This window comes from Stigmatopora argus, chromosome 6, assembly GCF_051989625.1.
Source record: "Stigmatopora argus isolate UIUO_Sarg chromosome 6, RoL_Sarg_1.0, whole genome shotgun sequence".
Taxonomy (NCBI): Eukaryota; Metazoa; Chordata; class Actinopteri; order Syngnathiformes; family Syngnathidae; genus Stigmatopora; species Stigmatopora argus.
This window is the reverse complement of record NC_135392.1, coordinates 4,055,459-4,078,319: the sequence shown is the minus strand read 5'-3', so window position 1 is coordinate 4,078,319 and position 22,861 is coordinate 4,055,459. Positions and strand designations below refer to the sequence as shown.

Sequence of the window (22,861 nt, the reverse complement as noted above, 5' to 3'; positions counted from 1 at the left end):
AAAGCAAGATTATTGGCTGGACTTGTTGTTGGAATTATTTTATATAAGTTATCCTGATTCTGGTATGACTGTTGAAATGTTAGTTAATAGAATGAGAGTGTCTTGGGCCCTGGAAAGTTTCACCTTAGAGGAACTACCCAGGGGGGCCGACGCCTGTCTGTTGGACTGTTTTGTGAGGGTTGCAAGGTATCAGGAGGGAGACTGTAAAGATGTTATCTCGAAGGGGCATATGGTCATGATCAAAGAACCTTTGGTAACTGGGAGAGAACTATCTCTCCTTTGATCAGCTTGAAACTTCCTGTAACTTGGACACTCCCAAAACACAATAAGAGAATAGGCGAGGGGAGATTTTCTTCAGAGTGTTTTCGAAGGGCTGAGACGCGAACGGTCCTGAGAACCTCTCATTTTTTAAATAAAGTTAACTCAAATTCTCTGTGCTTTCCTTCTTCACAGGTTGGTGAAACAAATGTTTGGTGTTTGAACCCAACATTTAATTGGTCCTTCGAGCCGGATTCCAAGATACCGGACGATCCCAGCAAGTGAGCAAGATCCAGAAAAGTCTGTGGCCACAGCATAAAGATCCTTTTCGAGGACTGTTTCTTCCTTACGGGCTGGGGTCCAAAGGTTGAAGGGATACCGAGGACGCAGAGAATTGTGAGTAAATTTTATTTAAAAAAGGAATGAATGAGAAAAAAGGAATGAATGAAGGCGTAACAGACCCCTTTAGTTGGAAAGACTAATTAAACTCTGTAAAATTAAATAAATGAAAACCCTGACAATCCTAGGCCCTATCAGGTAAAATTCAAACAACAAACATCCGCGGCGTAACAGACACCCTTAGTTGCAAAAGACTAATTAAACTCTGTAAAGGATATCGGAGTCCAAGTTGTATTGAACAAACAATAACCAGAAATTCGTGGCGTAACAGACACCCTTAGTTGCAAAAGACTAATTAAACTCTGTAAAGGTTTGCGGAGCCTTGGTTGCGAATTAAAAGGAGTGAACGTGCAAAAAGTGTGTTTGGAAATACATTTTACCATTTGGTGATTTGTATCTCATATCAAACAACAGGAGACAAATGTCGACCTTTAGTGGATGTATGTAGACATGAGACTCCGCCTGAAAAGGTTGAAGTGAGTTTACCACTAAAGGAATTTATCGACATCCTGTTGTCTAAACCCAGTGTTAGTGCACTATAGGTGCAAAGACCCACTGGGACTAAATTTTATTCAAAAATGGGTAAAGTACAAAGTAAAACAAGTAAAAAAGAGGAATTCCTCTCGGAACTTGCGTCTAAAGACTGGAAGATAGTTCATAGAGAGGATCCCGACGCGGTGGAATCCTTGCGTTATTGGGTAAAAAATATGGGTTCACTGGTAGACTAATAATAAAAGATATCCGTGAACTACAACAAAAAATCGAAAAATCGTGTAACAAAAAACGAAGTAAAATGCAAAAACAAGGTTATGATCAAACCAAAGCGTGGTTGCGAATAGCAGGGCAAATAGAAGAGGTTGAGAAAGTAGCTAAACAAAAAAGAGAAGAGATAACTATATTAGGCCTGTTAAAAAACAGTGGTCCCTCTTCAGCTCTCCTCGTGCGAGGCTCCACACGTAAGCAGGGAGCACGACGACGAGGGGGGGGAAAGGGGGCCTGCTGGTCGTGCGGCAAAGAGGGCCACATAGCCAGGGAATGCGGGGGCAACCCTCCCCGCGCACAGCGACGACATGATAGCGCACGACTAAAACAGGAGGTAGCAAAACAAATGGTTAACAAAAGTAAGGGGATAGATAGATAAAAAAGGTGGTGAAACCCCCCTTCAAAGATGCGGACCCCCCTCAAGCTAAGCACACTCTTTGCAAACAAAAGGAGAGGGGAAGGGGGGGGTCGCCCATACAGCTTACTGCTCCCTTCACACCAAAGACAAAGGGCAGGAAAGACTACCACAAGAGAGACAGAGATAGTTGATAGTGTTATGATATATTAGTGAAAAATTATGGGTCTTTTATTAAACACTAAAATTTATATTAGGAAATGCCTAGTGAATGGTTATTTTCCCTGAATTATAATTGAGGTAATAGTGAGCACAGAAAATGGCTCTTATTTTAAATAAAACTGCCTTCTTAGAGCGGATAGGAATTCAGCCAGAGCTTTAACTATTGGGTTTTAGAAATATGAGAATGATTTGCGATTTAGACTTAAGTATTAAGAATCATCCAAATTATTAATGATATCAAACATGAAAACAATGCAGAAATGGCATTTATCCAAATTATTAGGTAAATTTAGATAAATTGTTTGTCTTTTTGTGTTTCTAATTGGCCGACCATCAAGATATAATCAATCAGATATCAAGGTGGAAAATGATTTAGAAATTTGAAATCAAATTTTGATGAAAATTATGGAAAATTGTTTAGTCAAATGAAATTTTAATGAGAAAGCAGCAGTACTCCAAACGTGAAATTTGAAGTGGAGAAACAAATCTGCTATGCAAAATTTAGGAGCACTGAAAAGACAGTGCTTGATACCAAATTCCAAAGTACTATTGATTTATTGTGATAATGGCATCCAAATTGTGTTAACAGAATAATTGACTGAATTGACAAAAGTTTCCATATTTCGTTCCGAAAAGAAAAAAAAAAAAATGGAAATCTAATTTAGTGGAATATACCAAACACCATTATTAACTACACGATTGGAATTGGAGGATGAGGCTAATCATATGTCTGCATAAAAGAAAAAACTTTAAAGAAACGCATTAATTTTGGGTTGGCAGAGGGAGATTGCATTTCTCAACAGGAAACATGATGAGCAACCCAGGATGAGAGTGCAAATGTTCCTGACCAAACCAGCAGACATGAAAATAGCGGATCCATTTTGTGCTCTGTAAGAAGGTTCTCTCAGTTGAAACGTATGATGAGACAGGTAAGATAAACTTTTTGACGTAATCAGATAAAATGGCAAGCACTCCAATATTGATTGGAAAGATTATTGCTCGGGGAGCAATGCTGTAAGCCATAAGGAACTTTTTATATTGGTTTTATTGTCTCCATATAAAAAAAGCGTTTCAATTGGGACTACACCTTCTTACAGATAGTTAAAGTAAACAATTGTGACTAGATCTTCTTACATATAGTTGAAGTAAACAATTAGAGAGAAAAGAGAAACTACAATGGATAGAAATGTAACTAGAATTTAATTTTATGCCTGAATATTGGAAAAATATTGATTAAGAAAGTTTTATAGGAGATGATTGGCAAACTCCGAAGACAATGGAATGTTACATTTGATAATAAGACTACTAGATTGGGATATTTTGAAAAAAAAAACACTGAGGTTAATATGCAACGCAATACACATTGTTAGATGAATTGGGACTTGATTAGTATGCATTTTAAAGGTAATGGGCTTTAATTGCTCTAAAAGATACAATTATGCTAAAAATATTGACCCTGACAAACAAGGGGTGATTACATTTTACTGGGTTCAATTCTATTTAGAATTATAAATGTGTGCATTTTGTTTCTGAATATTAATTGATGTGAATCTAAACTGTTACAGAGAACGGGAAAGCTGTTTTCCTGAGGAGAAAGCAGCCTGGTTTGCTTTTTGTATTTTTCCTATCCTTAGTATGATTAGTTAATTTGTGTAATTGTAGGAAAAAGGAAAAGACAAATATGGGTTTTGATCTTAACAAGGAAGCAGTGTTCAAAATAGAATATCAGCTAGCATGTTTAATTTTGACTGATAAGGTATTTAAATTTTCACAAACATAATGATGAATGTTAAGCACGTGTTAAAGATAACGACAGAACACAGCAGCATACACAACAACAAAACTGAGCTGATCTCAAGAACAGTGCAGACGAACTATACAAAGCTAAAGGCCTACCGTACCTACCAAAAATGTATTCCATAATTGAGCCATAAATGTCTCAACAGGGGGGAGGTATGGTGAAGAGGTATAAATACCTATTTTAAAATTTTTGTAGGAACTGTTTAATTTGTTATTTTATTGATCTGTAAAGAACATGGGATCTCCAGAATCATCTGGAGTGACAATGGAGCTCATTTTTCAAACAGCATAGTGCAAAACATGGCAAAACAACTGGTAGAACTAGCTCGAGATTAACACTTTTTGAGATAATTCTTGGAAGACCATTTCAACTTCCTTTATGGGAAGATGAAGGAGAGAAACTTATCCAAAGAACATGTAAGGTGCCGTGATCTTTTTGTCTATCTTGCAGGAGGTGGTGTAGCCAGGTGACTGGATCCTGATCCGAGTCATAAAAATGAAGTCCTGGTTCTCTCCACGATGGGAAGACCCATTCGTGGCCCAACTCACCAACCTCCACAGCAGCAAAGATCACTGAAAAGTCAAAGTCGATTCATCAGGTCAAGAGTTCGAGACAGGTGACTCTGAGTGGACTAAGTCGGACGGTGTCAAAACCCTTGTCCGTGAAGAAACTCATCTGACGTCTACTCACCAGCCACGAGCACCCCTCACTTAACCCTGACCTCCCATAGACTTTGCACCTCTATACAGAAGCCACAGTGAAAGCTGTTGCCATCCACATCACAGTGACTGGACTGTCAGTGACAGCCTGGGTGTATCTGAACGCCCCGCCCACAGAGACTCGAGTTGGAAAACAAGTGCAGGAAACGTCCTGCATCAACACTGGAAAGGCAGAGCCAAGCGGTCCGCTCCTGGATGGGGACTGGGGACCCAATCTACATCAACAACATCGGAGTTTCCTGCAGCATACCAGATGAGTATAAGCTCGCTGACCAAATTGCACGACTCCAGAACAGGACGGAGGAAGGGTTTGCAGCCATCCATGAACAGTTGTCGGTGACCTCCTGATGGCCTTCCAGAACAGAATTGCTGTTGACATGCTCCTGGCAAAGGAAGGTGGCGTGTGCTCCATCTTTGGCGACCAATGCTGCACGTTCATCCCGAACAACACAGCAGCTGACGGGAGTTTAACCAAGGCCCTGGAGGGTCTTCGATCCCTCAACAGCAAGATGAAAGAACATTCTGGAATCGACACCTCAATGTGGGGTGAATTTGGTAGCATGTTTGGCGAGTACAAACAGTTGATTGTATCAGTTTTAATGTCAATCGCTGTTTGTGCTGCCATTCTCACAACTTGTGGCTGTTGCTGCATTCCCTGTATTCGTGCGTTATGTGAAAGATTAATAACAAATGCCATAGAACCAGTCAAATCCGAAATGTATGCCTTATTGACACCTGGAGGCGAACCACGGGATGATGACGATGCCGACGCATCTGGAGATGAGGAGGAAATGCAGTTCATGGGACTGCCTGACATGTTCCCAGATGCTAAACACTATGCCTTGTTGACTTTTGAGTGTAACGTTTTTCTGTTATTTTTGTGATCCTGTAATGTGAAAATCTGAAAAGAAGAGGTTATGGGTGATGATATTTTATAGCAGAATCCGGATAAACAGGAGGGTTATGTTGGAATTATTTTATATAAGTTATCCTGATTCTGGTATGACTGTTGAAATGTTAGTTAATAGAATGAGAGTGTCTTGGGCCCTGGAAAGTTTCACCTTAGAGGAACTACCCAGGGGGGCCGACGCCTGTCTGTTGGACTGTTTTGTGAGGGTTGCAAGGTATCAGGAGGGAGACTGTAAAGATGTTATCTCGAAGGGGCATATGGTCATGATCAAAGAACCTTTGGTAACTGGGAGAGAACTATCTCTCCTTTGATCAGCTTGAAACTTCCTGTAACTTGGACACTCCCAAAACACAATAAGAGAATAGGCGAGGGGAGATTTTCTTCAGAGTGTTTTCGAAGGGCTGAGACGCGAACGGTCCTGAGAACCTCTCATTTTTTAAATAAAGTTAACTCAAATTCTCTGTGCTTTCCTTCTTCACAGGTTGGTGAAACAAATGTTTGGTGTTTGAACCCAACACTTGTTTACAGGCTTTTTTTCTTTTTATTATTTAAAACATAACTATTGCCCTTAGCTAACAAACAGTATTGATTTATACTTTAAAGTCTTGTTTATAAGGGAATCGAACGCAATCCCTGAGGGGCAACAAAAACATTCCCGTCTCCCCTCAAGTCTGTAGTCTGGTATTTTCTTCATTTTATGTAGTCATAAATCAAAGTAAAACAAGTATTCCCATCACAACCAACTGGTGTGCTACAAACGGATTAAATAAACTCTATATATAGTTGCGCGTCTGAAGAACAGATGGCGCTTTTAACATATGTAGATCAAGTACAATTTAGATATGCATGACTAAGGGAAAAGCACCCACCTGGGATTGTTTTTCAGTGTGTTGACCAGAAACTCGTGCACGTCGATCCCGGTGGAATCGGTATACTCCTGACTAGAGTCTGACAGACAAGAGATTGAACATCAGGAAAAGGTAAAGCAACCGGTTCTGTGTCCTCTCTCACAAAGACATAAAGACCCCCCTCCTCACACAAACACACACAGCATCTTCCGGGTATCGTTTTCTACTATTTTCCACTACACTAGACAGTTAGGACAGCCATTTGATCTTTGCCGCGCTCTTTCTAATGATGCCTGAGGGCCATTGCCTAAAGTGTAAGGGAGGAAGATAATGAGAAAGAAAAAGCAAGGTAACCCATTTTTCTTGACAGAAATGATCTGATTCATTTCACTTGTGTGGGTATTAAAAGACGGGCACATTCTCATGGCCGAGATTCATGTCTGTGTGCGTTTAATTTATAATAGAACAGCTGAAATTTGGAATTATTGTTAGCAGTGGAGACACTTTTAAGGTAAGAATTGAATCTTCAGGTCACTTCTTAATTGGCTCCTTTTATTCCATCTTCTACTGTTATTCCGGGTTTCTGTAATTATAAGCGTATGGGTGACCTGTGGCAATCAGCTGTGTCAGGTCAGTTTTTGGTACAACGAGAAATGTAATATGGAGGATTCTGGCAGTTGTAGTACAACAATGGCAGTTTTATTTCTTTCGTTTGAGAGGGTTTGTCAGATTTTCATAAATAGTTAAAGAAGTGTCGTGGCAACCTGGTTTAAAAATGGCAACAAAAATGACTTACCACGTGACAACATCTTCCGTGGTGTCTTGTCCTTCTTCTCCTTCTCCTCATTTTCGTACTCCTCTTTGGAGGACTTCTCCTCTTCTTTGTCTGATGGACAGCTGATATGAAGCTGGATAATATCCTTGTGTGAGAGAAAACAATAGTTCGCATCAATTCCAAGAAGGTGCAAGACGGAAAACTGTCAGTTTAAAAATTCAATACTGGGACAGTACCGATTCTGGAGGGCCATCATTGGGAAAAAGACCAGAAGACTCTTCACAAACTGCAAGACTCCTCACCAGTTTCAGTTTAGCATTAGACTGAAACAATAAAGACATTTTCCCAGTTTTATAATGCATATTTGCCTAGTAAGCGTGTCAACAAGGGTGAGAAATTGGACCTAAATTGGCCCTTGCGTTAAATAGGCATTAAAATGTTGCAAAGGGGGGGAAAAAAGGCCAGAGGAAAGAGGACCGCCTTAAGTGTCACATGGCAAACACGCCGAGGCTAAATAGAGCAGAGCTCATTAGAACACTGCTTTCCTTAGTCAGATTATAGCCACTCGAACGAAATGAGGGTGGTCCAAATGTTAAGACGGTAAAAGCTATAATGTGATCCTTCTTCACTTTGCAACCTCAACTTTTGTGGGCTTCACTACATTGCAGTTTTTTTCTGGGGGATACTTAAAAAAAAGTTCCTAAAATGTCTTAATCTACGCAATGTTGTCACGTGGGTAAAATTCATGTACTAACAAATTTACCTTGGCTCTTTTTCTGCCATGACTGTGGTTAGGAGCCCGTTTCTGCAAGACAAACATTTTGTAACTATGTGAGGAAAGTCGAACACGTCTTTAAAGATAGTACCGTATTTTCACGACTAAAAGGCACACTTAAGTCTTAAATTTCCTCCAAAATAGACAGGGCGCCTTATAATCCAGTGTGCTTTATATATGGACCAATACTAAAATTGTTATCACGATAAAATAAATCAGTCGATAGGGTACACCATCCTCTACAGCTCTCACAACAACGGCAAACAGCCCCCGACTCTACTATTTTCCCCATAGAAAAAGTACTTCACAGTGACTGCTGGGATATATGGTTCTTTTGTCAATCCACCCAGTATGACGGCGAGCACACTAATTTGGTGCTCGCCGTCATTCCGGTTGGATTTATAAAATAACTCCTGCCGCTAGATATTGGCCTGGACATCGACACCAACACAGCTTTACGAAGGGTGGCAGGCAGCGCCGGGGTAGTTACGCTAGCTACTAGCTAGCCACTATTTGCGAACGGATTGTGGCCGCCTGGACGAACGTATAAAACTCAGCGTTTTCAATGACTCATTTGGACAATTGTTCAATTCGGACACAGAAAATGAGGACTTTGATGGATTTGTGGGTTATGATGACGCGAGTACATTTTAAAATGGCTAAATAAAGTACAACCGAACTCAGTTTTGCTTCCGTTGCCTTTTTAAAAACGTGTTTTTAGCATGTGTTCGTATGTTTAAGCTGGAGTATATTTTGCCATGCCTGGCTGCGTCTTTAAAAACGGTGCGTCCTGTGTGTGTGTCAAATACAGAAATAGCACTCGTTACTGACACTGCGCCTTTAAATGCGATCCGCCATATAGTCGTGAAAATACGGTAATATAATGTTGGGAAAGAAAGTTTATAATAATTGTAACAGAGAATTTAAGTAGAGCAAATATAGTTTTGGTTTGCGATGTCAATATAGGTCAAGGGGAAAAAAAGCGAGTAGAAATGGGTCCGTGTAGATGTGGCTTATTCCAACCAACCTGTACATCTTGTGGTGAGCTGTCTTCAGGCTCTGGACCCTCTCCTGACCCTTCCTGGGGGCCCTGTGGCTGAGGGGAGGTCTTTCCTCGACCGCAGGGCTCAATGAGTGGCCCACTCTCTCCCTCCGTCTGGATGTCGGGTGTCAGGCTGACTGACATCTTCTTCTGGGAGAGGGAGAGGGTGGGAGATGGGAGGGGGTTGGGTGCAGGACCCAGGAGCTTCTGGAAGGAGAAGAAAAAGTTGGAAAAGCTTGACAAAATTGAGTTTCGATATGGAAAAGTATGGTGATTCACACGGTACCTTTGGCTGGTATCAGACCGTTTTTCCACGTGGCGAGTGCAGATGGGAATCACTCGAGAGGAGAATGCAGTGAAGAAGCCACTAAGGTTGTGTACTGGGCTGGACTGCAATAGGAGGCCAAATGCAGGCCATAGTAAGACTTAGCCTTCAGGGTTGGGCTAGAGAAAAAAAAATAGCGTTCATTCGTAAGCATAACGGTTTTGTGAGTTGCTTTTTTTTAACCAAAGCATCTACTTGAATATTAACTTTTTAATTGAAGCATTTCTCCTCCTGTTTGGTAAATATAGAGGTCACTCGAAGACTAGCATTGCATGACGCGATTAGCGCATCCACGGTGTCTTTAGTTGGACTATATAAGCAGGTTTTGGGAGTAAAAAGAACGCAAAATATATTTTATATGTGCATGCCAAGAACAACTATTTCTTTGTTATGGGGTTACAGTTTATCTCTACAAAAGTGTAATAAACAAATTGAAAACCAACATTTTATGAGACTGTTTGCTAATATTATTTTCTAATAAAAGTATCTGTCAAACAATAGCCGCACTGCATCTAACCTAGGTTTGATCAACTATGTCGAAAATTGACCTAACATTTTGAATGGACAACAATTTTGATCACAATTACCCATGCCAATTTGCACGGCATTTTAAAAAATATAGAGGAGTGAAGCAATTTTTGCGCAACTAAAAAAGTTGTTAAGAGTGATCTTAAGCCAAAATCTGGTTAACAGGTTCAATGAACAATTCAATAAACTTATATATTTACATCAATTAGGTGAACTTGGAGGAGCAGCTTAACGGCAAGTCAGAAAGGAGGAGCACACCAAAGGGCCAGCGACCACCTCAGCGCTCCTCTGGGGCCTCTCGAGTGTCTCCCTTAGCCTCAGTGCAGCAACATGGTCGCCCTGAAGAGTCAAAGCGAAAAAGAGGAAGACACGCATGACGTCAGGTTCTCACAAACACATACCGGGTGACTCATCTCTTGCTTGCTGCTGTTGCATGCAGCAGAGTGGGCTCGAGGAAGACGCAACGCAGCCTTACATTCCGGCATCTAATTTTCCTCCCGTCAGTTCCTGAATCCATCACTCACTGAAAAAACTTTTTTCGCATCCCGGTACGTCTTCCCCGTCTATCCGAAAATAAACCAGAACGCTGACGTTGATTCGCCGGACCCCCGAAGGTTGTCTCGCCGCGTGCGAGCACAAAAAGCAGATTACCTGCTTGTGCTGCAGGACCGTCAAAGATAAGCGAACAATCGAAGCAGGGTTTCCCAGAGCCGGGAGAACCCGGGCGACGCTACGGCGACTGCGTCACAAGCGACGGCATTAGCCGTTCCGCCCGCAGCCGGGCTTATACAAGACTCCCACTACTTGCCTTATTGAGACAATCTTCTCCGTTGCGGTACGTCCTCTTTTGGTTGTGTTACGAGTCATTGATTTAGAGACTTCAGCCATTAAGATATAGTATGTTAGACATATTGACGGGAAAGAAGTTGTCGCTGAGGCTAAGGGCAATAGAAAGAAACTAAAGACTTGGTTGGGGCGAAGAATTTAAAGGCTCTCATTGATGTCAGTCTTCGGGGCCACAATGTGCAAAAATAGTGTGCTTATGAATAAACTGGCTTCACCTAGTCCCTCCTCCTCCTCCACCCCAATCCTCTTTCATGTTCCCTCCTCGCACTCCGCCTGATTCCCGCAACACACTGGCCGCTACTGGCACATTGGGTTGCCAAGGAGACGGCAACGTCATTCTCAACTGCTGCCATTTGTGTTGAGCGAGTACCAGTGAGGGTGGTGGTGGTGAAGTGGGGGTGGTGAAGTGGGGGTGCGGTTGGGGAATGATGGCAAAAATAAACATAGCTTGAAGCAAAAATCCGAGAGAAACATCGATACCGGATGAAAGCAATAAGGGGGAGCAGTCGGGCATGCATTGGTATGAGATTTGGTGGGTAATGGGTTCCTCATGATTGGCAACGTATTGCATACTTGGCAAGAATGACATCATGTGTATTGCATTCCTGCAAAATAAAATCAGCTAATTTTAGATATCGATAATGTATCAGGTAAATCTACTGTTCACCCCATCCTGTGCACCAATGCTGAGTATGACTTTGTTACCATGGCAACCAAGCAAATAGCCCTTGTTTTTTCATTAACAACTATGCTTAATAATAAAGTGTGCTTTGGTGATGAGTGATGGTTTGATTTTTCAATGATTTTTTTAATAAAAAAATTACATGATACTGAAGGAAGGAAGATGATGTTAATAGTTTTCAGGGAAATATTTTCATAGCTTTGTAAATCGATTGGGGGAATCATTTGAATATTTTCAAGAATAAACTGCCTAAGTACAGTATTTTGTCGCAAATTAGCCACCTCTGCGTATAAGCGGTACCCTTAAAATTGCCTTAAAATTGTTGAATTTTAGAATTTCCCTTGTATAATAATAATAATAATGTGTTACTTTGAAGAAAAATCCTCGCACGTGGTATTTCCAAGATACTGTATGAATTGAAAGCGTTGTCTGCTGGATTGCACATTCCTAAAGGGTGAGCTTTTTTCACGTTTTATGCAAGATCCGTTTTTTTTCTTTGAATTTTATTAATACATGTCAAAATAAATGTTGTTTAGCATTTTGTCTTTTTATCTTTTATCTATTGTGAAATAAATGACCTTACCGGCCGCATTGTCTTGCCTTATGTCACGTAATTTGTGCGCATATAAGCCGTACCCCTGATTCAGTCATCATTTTTTAAAGCGACAAATACGGCGCATATGCGAGAAAATACGGTAAATCAATCTGACTGCGTATGTGAAAGGGTGTTGAAGATTTGACAAAAATCCCCTTCATCCCCTGTCGCAGCGCTGCAGTGAAACCCGTGTTGACCCACTTCACAGGCACACAGTATGCACTGATGACTTCAAAATGGGACCCTCCTGATGACAGGCAACCAGCTGAGACGCAGAAGCCGAGCCGCCCTGCCCAGTGTGTCGGGTTTCCGCACCAAATGATGCCCGACTGGGATGAAACGCTGGATTTGTGGAAGCATCCGTGTGGCCCCACTTAGCCAAAAGAGATAGTACTGCGTAACGGGGCTACTCTAAGCACATTTGTGTGTTGGGACTTACAGTAGCATACAGATTTTGTTAGCGGTATGAGCTCACTGTCATATTTAGCCACAGCGGGTCGAGCTGGGTCAGGGACTGAGCAATAGTTTGCCGTCGGGCGAGCGAGGAAAAAGAGAGGGAATTCTTTGGGAAGAGAAAGTGCTTTGTGTAAATCACTAAAGAATAAGAAAAGTTTGCTTTTAATGACTAATAAATCATGCAAAGGAGCCTTCGTAACCAGTGCATGGCACAAATTAGCCATGATGAATGTACTGATTTCATGGGGCATCTCATTTTAAATTCAACCCTGTAAATAATTTACTCATAGCGAGTCAGAGTGCACGAGTAGGAAGCTAGCGGAAGAGTCATGCTAAACTTAATTTGGCTTGCATTATGCATATTTGAGTTTCAACAGGACTTATATAAAAAAACAATGCATGACATTGCACATGAAATGTAGAAAGTTATATGGCGCTTGAAAATTCAGGTGCTAGCTTGATGCTAGATAGATCGTTTGCTAAGAGTTGCATGAAAATAGTAACTTTTTGAATGTGGAAAATCAATATGAATTTGCATCACTTATGCACAATTTCTCTAGATCACATGTGTCAAAGTAGCGGCCCGGGGGCCAAATCTGGCCCGCCGCATCATTTTGTGTGGCCCGGGAAAGTAAATCATGAGTGGCGACTTTCTGTTTTAGGATCAAATTAAAATGAAGAGTATAGATGTATATTAAATGTCCTGATTTTTCCCCTTTTAAATCAATAATTGTCATTTTTTAATCATTTTTTTCTGTGTTTTTAGTTCAAAAATAATTTTGTATTATATTGTAAAATCTAAAAATATATATAAAAAAGCTAAAATAAACATTGCTTAGATCTGTAAAAAACTGAATATTCAGGGCTTTTAATCCAGTTGTTTTAATCCATTTATTGAAAAAAAAAATCTAAATATATCTAAAATGGTCCGGCCCACATGAAATCGAGTTGATGTTAACGCAGCCCGCGAACCAACCCGAGTGTGACACCCTTGCTCTAGATAAAAATATATATATATATAATTAAAGTTTGTGTTCTGGAGATCCCAAAAAATGTTGAAAGAGAATTTAAGTGAACAATAGGTAATTGCCGTCCCCAGAAAACAAGTTCAAGAAAAACCCGAATCACCGATGTACGCCTCGGTGAGTCACGTAAACCTAGCACCAATGTTGTTCATTCAGAAATGCCAAAGTAATCCGTTAAATTACGACTTTTGAGCGGAAATGTTGCACCTAGGAATGCTTCTTGGAGCTCTCCCTGAGACTGAAGTCGAGATGAAGGTGAAGTGTGTAAACAGGTACATGCACGAATGGACAAACCCACAGACGGCAGCGGGAAAGTCATCGACGGGCAGCTTGACCCAATTCATCTGGTCTGTATTCAGCCGTGCGCCTCGCCCATTTGACGTCAGAGAGAAGCCATCTCACAAAAGGCAAGGTTATTCCTCCACGTACAGCGAAGGCTGCCCTATGTGTCATAACAGCCGAGTTTGTGCAAGCGCAGAGCCTCCGCATATCACATATCAGCAGCGTTTGGAGTGTGTGTCTGTGTGTGTGTACGCAGCGCTCATCTATGTCAGAGAGGATTCCCCTTTGCATCCGTTGCACAATCTCCCAGGGAGGGGAACGGGGTGGAGGGGGGGTGCTGGTAGGCTGGAAGGGACGGCCCATCAGTCTAAGCGTCACATGCGCCACTCAAAAACACGACGCACTTCCTCCTGTTGAATGTATCGACGTAACTTGTTAAATGACGACATACATGGTCAACGGTAGCGGAAGAAAGGGTTTCTTTTCAACCGTCGACATCCTCGCAAGCGCCCCAACTTGTCCTTCCTCTTTTCGGTGCAACGAGGATACCCCTTCGTCCTTCCTGTCTCGCCCCCACCTCCACCCCAGCCATCAATACAGCTCGCTCCATCCGCCCACAAGCCCAGTATTTGCTCGCCTTTGCTCCTTTTCTTCCTCTTTTAATGTGTCTTCTTAAATTGTCAGCCCTGCTGCTGACGCCATCCTCCTCCACACTCACTCCTCGGCCCACTCACTCCTGTGGGACGAGCTATGACTCATTCACTTCCTCCTTCCTTCCCGCCCTGTTCTCGTTACCAACCTACCTATCCGCAGATCCTCGCCGGTCTCCGTTTTAACCCCGGGACTCTCTAGTTAGGATCTATGTTTAGCTCGAGGTAGAGTTGCTTGTTGGGGCGCGCAAAAGGAGGGAATTGTGCCGAGCAAAGTAAGAACATACAGTTTAAACAAAGGACTTGCATTATTAAGTTTTTTAACACAATTTTTTAATGATCAGAGTCGGCCCCTGAAAACCCCGATCATAGTTTTTGATTTAAGCTATTTGATTAAAGAAAATAATGGACGCCAACCACCACCATGCCAACCTTTAACAAGTTTGAGTTCTTAACTCATTAACTGCGCTAGGCATTTTTATTCACCAGCTAGAATGCAAACCTTAAACAGTAGTCGTGAGTGAACAAAAGTCAGAAATAGACGTCAGTGGCGTATCGCTTTAGATCAAGGGTGTCAGACTCGGGGTTGGTTCGGGGGGCACATTAACGTCAACTCGGTTTCATGTGGGCCGGACCATTTTAGATCTAATATTTAGATTTTTTTTCTTTAATTGGATTAAAAGAACTGTATTAAAAGCCCTGAATTTTCAGTTTTTATAGATCTAAAACAATGTTGATTTTAGCTTTTTTATATATTTTTAGATTTTACAAAACAATTTTTGAACTAAAAACACAAAATGATTAAAAAATTACAATTATTGATTTAAAGGGGGAAAAAAATCAGGATATTTAATATACATCTACACTTCATTTTAATTTGATCCTAAAACTGAAAGTCAGCACTCATGATTTACTTTCTCGGGCCGCACAAAATGATGCGGCGGGCCAGATTTGGCCCCCGGGCCGCCACTTTGACACCAGTGTTTTAGATCATTTGACACATGCACAGCTTGATGATAAAGACTGTGTTAAAATTACAGCCTTTAACTACAAGTACAAGGGGAGAGAAATGCCAACACGGACAAATTTAGATGCTAAAACAGCTGGCGATATGGCGAACTTCTTTAGAAAATGGCTGACAGAGGATAGGGAAGAATGTCTGCATTGTATTAGATAAAACAAAACAATTGGCATACGAGGGGAGGAACTCATGCCCTCCCCTGATTTCAACCCTGCTGAGAAAAACTGTGGATAAGGGAGTAGACATTTTTCAAAAAAAAATATGCTCTCTGTTAAATGAAACACCTTTATGATTTAGTTTAAAATAGCTTTTGATTAAATCAACCTTTCGAAGCATCCACGCAAGCCAGAAAAAGGTCTGTAGATTCCTGATCCAAAAATAAAGAATACACTTGAAATGAATGTTGATATGTGAGACTATAAGCTACATATAGAGCAGGCCGATGGCCAGAGAAAGAGTGTATAGGGGGTAAGAAAGAGTTTCTGTCATATAACGCAACACCAGACTTAGTCCAATTACATTCTAATTCAATGAAAAACTGTAAATAAGGCTCCAATCCAACACATTTGATCTCGTAATGAGGTACAATATTCTCATACAACGTTTCATACACTGCGGACAGTCCCATCTACCTCATAAGAGCACTGATTATCAGATATTAAATTCGCATTGCATACCCTCCAAAATCTCATATGCATCAAATGCAGTTCTCCTTCAGCTTTTAGTTCATTTCCAAGCATCACAACTTCTATTTTAGTCTCTCTGGGCAGCCTGTAGGAGGTGAGAAAGAAGGAGGAGCGACGGCTCACGAGTGAGACAGGAAGAGAGAGGGAAAAACTTCTCAATGATGAAACAATCCATGCTGTTAAGTGATTGGACCAGCCCTCCGCCAATGGGAGGACCAGATCCATGGCAACAGGCTCTGTCGCCAAGAGAAATACAGCCATATCCCTCAACACCCCCATAATTTTCACTCCTTTACTTACTCTCACGACCCCCTCGCGTACCTACCAGTCCTCTCCTTTCCCTAATTCCAAGGCCAAAAGGGTCTCGGGTTTAACACTCATTCACAGCATCATGACGAGGCCACTTAACGATGGAGCTCTACAGCTCAGACAAAAACAAACCGGCACGTGCTGAATAAACAGGGCTTTGAATTTCATCAGGTTTACAGCCATCAGAATGTGATTCATTCACAAAGAGTCGTTAAAATGTGCATAAAATCGCTCAAGATTTTGATTCCTCAGTGACATTAAAGAATCTGGTTACCAAGGTAATTTTCACATTTTCCGACCTACAGGCAGATGGTTAATGCAGGTGGGGGAAATATCGGGCATTTTTGCAGTGTTTTAAAAGTATACGTGCTGCTAATTTTTATATTAGAATGGCCATATAATCTCTTTTCTTTGTTTTTGTTTTTTAACAAAATGATTATTCACACTTGGAGCTGCTGTGAAGCGCCCGCTCCCCAACACAACACAGATCGATACTGGCTCAGTCAATTCCCACCATTGGCGCGCACACTGTGTTGTAGTCTCAAGTGTGATAGATGAACTCCTCGGGTCAACTGGGAAGAAAACGGAATGCTGTGCCCATCTTTAAACATTAAAAAAACCTTACCCTCACTCGTAGAGAAAATCGTATCCTGAATGCTGCCAGAGAAAATTTACCTTTCATATAGGCCATTCATTTAAAATCAAATCAAAATGTATTCCCTTCTGTAAAGCTTATGCATGGGAAATAGTTTTTGAAAAGTCTTTCTTATTTAAGCTATTTGATTACCAATTTTCATATTTGTCGCTCAAAAAATGATTACTGAATGGAGGGTACGGCTTATATGCGCACAAATTAGACTTGACATGCACGAAACTGCAAGGTGACAACGACGAAACGCCATAACGCAAGACAAATTTTCTAGGAATGCAATTTTTTTTAATTAACCGTATCTTTCATAAAACATGACAAAAACTCTGCCATTGCTCGCTCAAGATTTTCCCTTCAAAGTAACACATTTGTACTCCCTACTGTTAAAACCATGAATGTGGAGGTGAAAATTGTGAATCGGGGTGTATTATACAAAAGAAATTGGAAAATTTTACCATTTTAAGGCAATTTGAAGGGTGCGGCTTATACGCGGATGAGGCTTATATGCGAGAAAATACGTTATTCATTTGAACCATTAAAACTGGCAGTACAATGGCAGGAACCCAACCGTATTCATCCATAATTGTAAATAAAAGCCATGTGCTAGTAACCTTCGGCAAAAATAAATATGGCACAGTTAAGTTCATCTGGCTGAATCATGGGGACCAATAGCTTTCATGGCATGCACAAATGCATCCATTGGACAACAGCTGGCAGCCTGGCCTGCCATGCCAACAGTGATGGAGGCTTGAGAGCTCCCAGCTAGGAGGCTTTAGCCAGGAATCAGGCAATGGTCCAGACACAAAATCAGGCGCTGTTTGTTGCACCAGTGTAAAGTGCTAAAGTTACTCTTACAACGCGACAAGGTACGCCCCCAAAATAGCCAGTGGCGAGACAGCAAAAATAGTCAGGACATAACTCTATCAATTTAGGCAGGATTCAGACATCACCAAAATAAGCAGACTGGGTCGTTGCAGCTTTAATTCCGGAAGGATTACATTTTTCTCCTCTAATTTTCTGAACTGCTTTGTCCTCATCAGGGTCGCAAGGAGTACCCGAAGGAAACCCACGCCGGCCCGGGGAGAACATGCAAACTCCACACAGATGGACATAACCTGGATTTGAACCCAGGACCCCAGAGTTGTGAGGCCGACGTGCTAACCACTCCCTCCACCGGGCCGCCTGATTACATTTAAAAAAACAAAAACTGTCCTCAAAACATCTTTGTGCCGTCCCACTTTTGATTTTTTTTTTACTTAGCAACTATTCTAAGAACTTGTTAGTCATGGATCCAAACCGTGAACACATTTAGGCCACGTTATGACTCCAGTCCAATTTCTTCACCCTTATGACACACGTTTTTAATATAGTGAGAAATGTTCATTACAGATATTTTCACATCTGGCTCATTTGTACGCGACTACATATCAGATATGTATCCGACACTTTTGCAGTATTAACTCAATTTGCAACCTCAGTTTTGTTCGAATCATTGACAGCTGCCAATCAGGCTTGTGCATGACTAATGATATCCAAAGAGACCTAAAACTGGTCTTAACTCATCGTTCATTTTCGACAACCTCTGCTGATTGAATGGCCCTATTTTGAGAGTTACTTCCAGGCTGCAGGTGAGCCAGTGTAAACCTTCTGATTTAAAGGCAATTAGAGCAGCAAGTTACTCCGGTGGTTGCCATTGATTTTAGTAACCCCTCCCCTCAGTTCCCCCTTCTTCTTGAACCTCTCTTTTGTGCTCAGTGTTTTTCCCACGCACTGGCAATTAGAATGCAGGCTGCGGGAGGGCCAACTACCTGGGAAGCAGTTGTGCAAAGTTAGAAAAAAAACTACAAAGCCGAATATGGTTGGAGTCTTTAAGAAAATATGCCTCATCGTTGTCATTTTTAACAACATAATATAATGTCACTTCACCTTGCTCAAACTCATTTCAGAGAGTATCAAAGATGTATTTTCTCGCATATTGGCCGTCTCCACGTATAAGCGGTACCCTTAAAATTAGCTTAAAATCGTTGAATTTTACGATTTCTCTCGTATAAGTCGCCCCCTGATTCACAATTTCACCTCCATATTCATGGTTTTAATAGGAGTACAATTGTGTTACTTTGAAGAGAAAATCTATATTTAAAAAATCTGTATGAATCAAAAGGATTGCTTGGGTGTTGCCTGCACGTAGACAAATTCAAAAAGGAAGTCACGTGAGCAGTACAACCAGGAAGTGTGTCTGTAGCGGTCTCGTTTGTCATCCCTAGGTAAGATGGCGGCGCCCTGAACGAGCAAAGACAGGCACGAGTTTTCACGTATTAAGCAATATACGGTTTATTTTTTGGTTGAATTTCATTCATAGGTCAAAAGAAATTTTGTTAGGCGTTTTATCCATTTATCTTTTCTCTATTTGGAAATAAATGAGCGTATCTTCCGCATTGTCTTGCATTATGGCGTTTCGTGAATGTCAAGTCTAATTTGTGCGCATATAAGCCGTAGCCTCGATTCAGTCATCATTTTTTTTGCGACAAATATGGCGTATATGAAAGGAAATACGGTATATCTGCATATTTATTTAGCTTTTTTTCCTTAAAGAACAATGTAGTGAGAAAATGTGAGTGCATTAAAACGGCTTAAACTGTTGCTATTGCACGAATATCAGTCTGTTTTTATGAAGCTGTTATTCTGTTTATTAAATCTACAAGAAGTATTGTCAATCATTGTCATGAAACAGCTTGAGTTACAGGCAAGAGTGGTGTAAGTGTCTCGCTACATATGGATTCGCAGTGTTAATTGGGGTTTAAATGGTGTACCACTCAATTACGAAAAATTACCGTTGTCATAGAAGTGCCACCATCTGGCAAATATGGCGATCTTGATAAATGAGTCGATTGCAGCAGCTTTTAAAGTCCAATTCAAGAGCGATAATGATCATAAAAAAATCATTCACATTTCACTGAAACAACTAAAGCTAATCTAGTCGGAGTGACTAAAAAAAGCTCAAAACTGAGATCATGGAGAAAAATAGCGAGCATAATTTTGCAAGATTGTAACGGAGAGATGTTGGAAGCCAGGTCTTCTCAACCTGAAGCAGTCAATGAGGACGCATTGCTATTTATAGCCACCGATTTTTTATTCAAGAGGGCTCTTCTGTTGTGCTTCTCTCGCCTCTTGCTCACCTCTCGTTTCACTGCTCCCCGCATATTTGCTCTCACGCAACGAACGGCGGAAATACTGTTGTGTAGATGCATTTTCAAGAGCAAATTTCAGTTAAGCGCCGGGTGCCGCACACCTCAACTGTCAAGCAAGCCGTTGCCGTATCTCTGAGCTAAGATGATCATTTTGGATAAACGTCAAGGTCTCTCAAAACAGGACTTCCCACATGCAGCCTTATGTAAGCGACTAGGTTGCCCCCCTTCGCTACAGCCCTCCCTTCCTCGCCGTGACAGAGTTGCAGCGATGCTTACTTGAGCCGTGACCACCTCCACCCACTACCCGTCACCCACACAGGGACACGGAGGAAGGGAATTCCTCATTACCTCAGCCTTTAAGTGACCGCAAATTAACAGGAGTCATCAAGACGCCAAAGTCCAAATGCGTAGCTTGAGTTAGCAATCCGATTGGCCATTTACTGCTAACTCAAAGTGTATCAGACTGATAAAATAAAGTCATAATTGAATATCTTCAGTCATATTACATACCATGCTTAAACATGATCTTTAGCAAGAGCTGGGCTGTATAATAGGTTCGTTTCAACGACATGATCCAAAGACAAAAACATTACCGTGTGAAGAAGACATCTCGAAGGAGCTCCAGCCAAGTTGGATTAGGTCGATGTTGTTGTTGTTTTTTCAATCTATAAATATATATAATTTTCTCTCTTTTTAATCACAGGAAAAGCGTCAAAACAGAAGAAACAGCTGCTCTGGGCCAGAATGAACTCTCGTCTGCTGCACAGCAAAGGTAATGAATTCCATTTTTGGGTAGGGGGGCGAGTTTCTGGCAAGTTTCGACTTTCACCTCACTGCAACTTGTCTAATGTTGAGAGGCGTTCTTGGTTTTTCCTGAATGGAACTCACACATGAAGCAGGACATAATATCCTTGCGAGATCTCTTTGCCACTTTCATGCCATCATGTGCATCGTTTGCGCTGCTCTTCTCTTGCAAAGCGTCCTCCCTTTCGCTTGGATTCCTTCCTTCTCTCTCTCTCTTTCTCTCTCTCTCTCTCTTTCGCTCTCCCTCACACATCTTGTTTGCTCTCTTGCCTCGCCGTGCCACAAAATAATTGCAGTGACAGCCAGGCAAAGGGCTTGCTAGCACCCCAGCTGTTTTAAAAGGCTACACGAATCAGTCACCAAGGTTACTTGGATGTGAAATACATTTTTTTTACAAACATGAATTTAGCTAGTCACGACTTTTGAAACTCCTTTCACGCTAGCTGTACAAGGACTTTTTGAGTTATCAACGAAGCCAACGTTAAAAATTTGAATCGAGACACTTCTTTGTTGGCAGAAATTAAGTATTGTATTTTCTCGCATATTAGCCTCCTCCGTGTATAAGCCGCACCCTTAAAATTGCCGTAAAATAGTTGAATTATAAATTTCATAGATGTCAAAATAAATGTAAAATAATTTCTTTAGCGTTTTATCGGTTTATCTTTTCTCTATTTTGAAATAAATGACCATATCGGCCACATTGTCTTGCGTGATGGCGTTTCTTCCGTCTTTGCCACCTTGCAGTTTCGTGCATGTCAAGTCTAATTTGTGCGCATATAAGCCGTACCTTTGATTCAGTCATATTTTTTTGTGACAAATACAGCGTATATGCGAGAAAATCTGGTATCTATTATCCGCTAAAGTATTTTCTTTATGTCACAGGTGTCAAAGTGGTGGCCCGGGGGCCAAATCTGGCCCGCCGCATCATTTTGTGCGGCCCGAGAAAGTAAATCATGAGTGCCGGCTTTCTGTTTTAGGATCAAATTAAAATGAAGAGTATAGCTGTATATTAAATTTCCTGATTTTCCCCCTTTTAAATCAATAATTGTAATTTTTTAATCCATTTTTTCAGTTTTTAGTTCAAAAATCATTTTGTAAAATCTAAAAATATATATAAAAAAAGCTAAAAATAAACATTGTTTTAGATCTATAAAAAACTGAATATTCAGGCCTTTTAATCCAGTTCTTTTAATCCATTTATAAAAAAAAATCTAAATATTATATCTAAAATGGTCCGGCCTACATAAAATCGAGTTGACGTTAATGCGCCCCGCGAACCAACCCGAGTCTGACACCCTAGCTTTATGTCTTCATTACAGATACTTCAAAACTATCAATATATGTAAAATACAAATATCAAGAAATTAGGAAGTGGTGAGAAGTTACCGATATTGGACGATAGGTGGGAAAAAAAAACCAGTCCTGGATGATGCTTTGTAAAAACGTAAGGCTGCGGCATTATCCCACTTCACAGGATTTGGTATCCACAGGCAAAAGCTGCTGAATTACAGAATCGCCGTGTAAAAGAACCTGAAGGTTGATGTGAACTTCTCTTGCAGTCTTAACTGCTGACAGCTGATGGCAAAGTGCATCACTGCTGCAATGGTTAAAAAAAATCCAGGGGATATAAAAGAGAAGATAGCGGACCAAAAAATAATGAAAGAAAAAAAAACTCATTAGTTGGGAAAGCCTTAATCCCTAAAGACGACATATTTGCATGTTTTCCCCGCAGCACCAGTGACGACGAAAGACGGAAGTCAAAAGTTCAGCATCAAAGCAACTATCTGCGGAGAGCTCAGAATAAGGTAGACGTCGAGGGATGTCTGCTTTGTGCTTCGGTTGGCTAACGCGGAACCGGGCTTCCATCTGCGAGATGAGAACGTCGAGCACCATCTTTGATTTATTGAGGAAATATGCAACCAAGATGATTATGAAAAAGTGTACACGGT

At 41.1% G+C, this 22,861-nt stretch overlaps 1 protein-coding gene and 1 long non-coding RNA gene across 16 annotated transcripts in view; one reads left to right on the top strand and one right to left on the bottom strand.

The window, feature by feature from the left end:
• The window catches only part of r3hdm2 (R3H domain containing 2), a 58,326-nt gene that overhangs the window by 16,320 nt on the left and 19,145 nt on the right, over nucleotides 1-22,861 (bottom strand). For 11 of the 15 annotated variants that reach the window (XM_077602139.1, XM_077602151.1, XM_077602141.1 and 8 more), the window contains 7 exons: nucleotides 9,920-10,058; nucleotides 9,153-9,310; nucleotides 8,852-9,073; nucleotides 7,813-7,854; nucleotides 7,286-7,372; nucleotides 7,071-7,194; nucleotides 6,296-6,374 (listed from right to left, as the gene is read on the bottom strand). In XM_077602139.1, coding sequence (XP_077458265.1) covers nucleotides 6,296-6,374; nucleotides 7,071-7,194; nucleotides 7,286-7,372; nucleotides 7,813-7,854; nucleotides 8,852-9,010 — 491 coding nt within the window. In that variant the 5' untranslated portion in view covers nucleotides 9,011-9,073; nucleotides 9,153-9,310; nucleotides 9,920-10,058. Of the gene's footprint in view, nucleotides 1-6,295; nucleotides 6,375-7,070; nucleotides 7,195-7,285; nucleotides 7,373-7,812; nucleotides 7,855-8,851; nucleotides 9,074-9,152; nucleotides 9,311-9,919; nucleotides 10,059-10,527; nucleotides 10,855-13,530; nucleotides 13,837-20,701; nucleotides 21,104-22,861 lie in introns of those variants that run through there. The other 4 variants (XM_077602147.1, XM_077602148.1, XM_077602150.1 and 1 more) reach the window with 4 other exon arrangements.
• On the top strand, nucleotides 49-5,887 carry LOC144076164 (uncharacterized). Its single transcript, XR_013300754.1, has 2 exons — nucleotides 49-654; nucleotides 4,248-5,887. It is a non-coding gene; the product is annotated as an uncharacterized LOC144076164 (long non-coding RNA).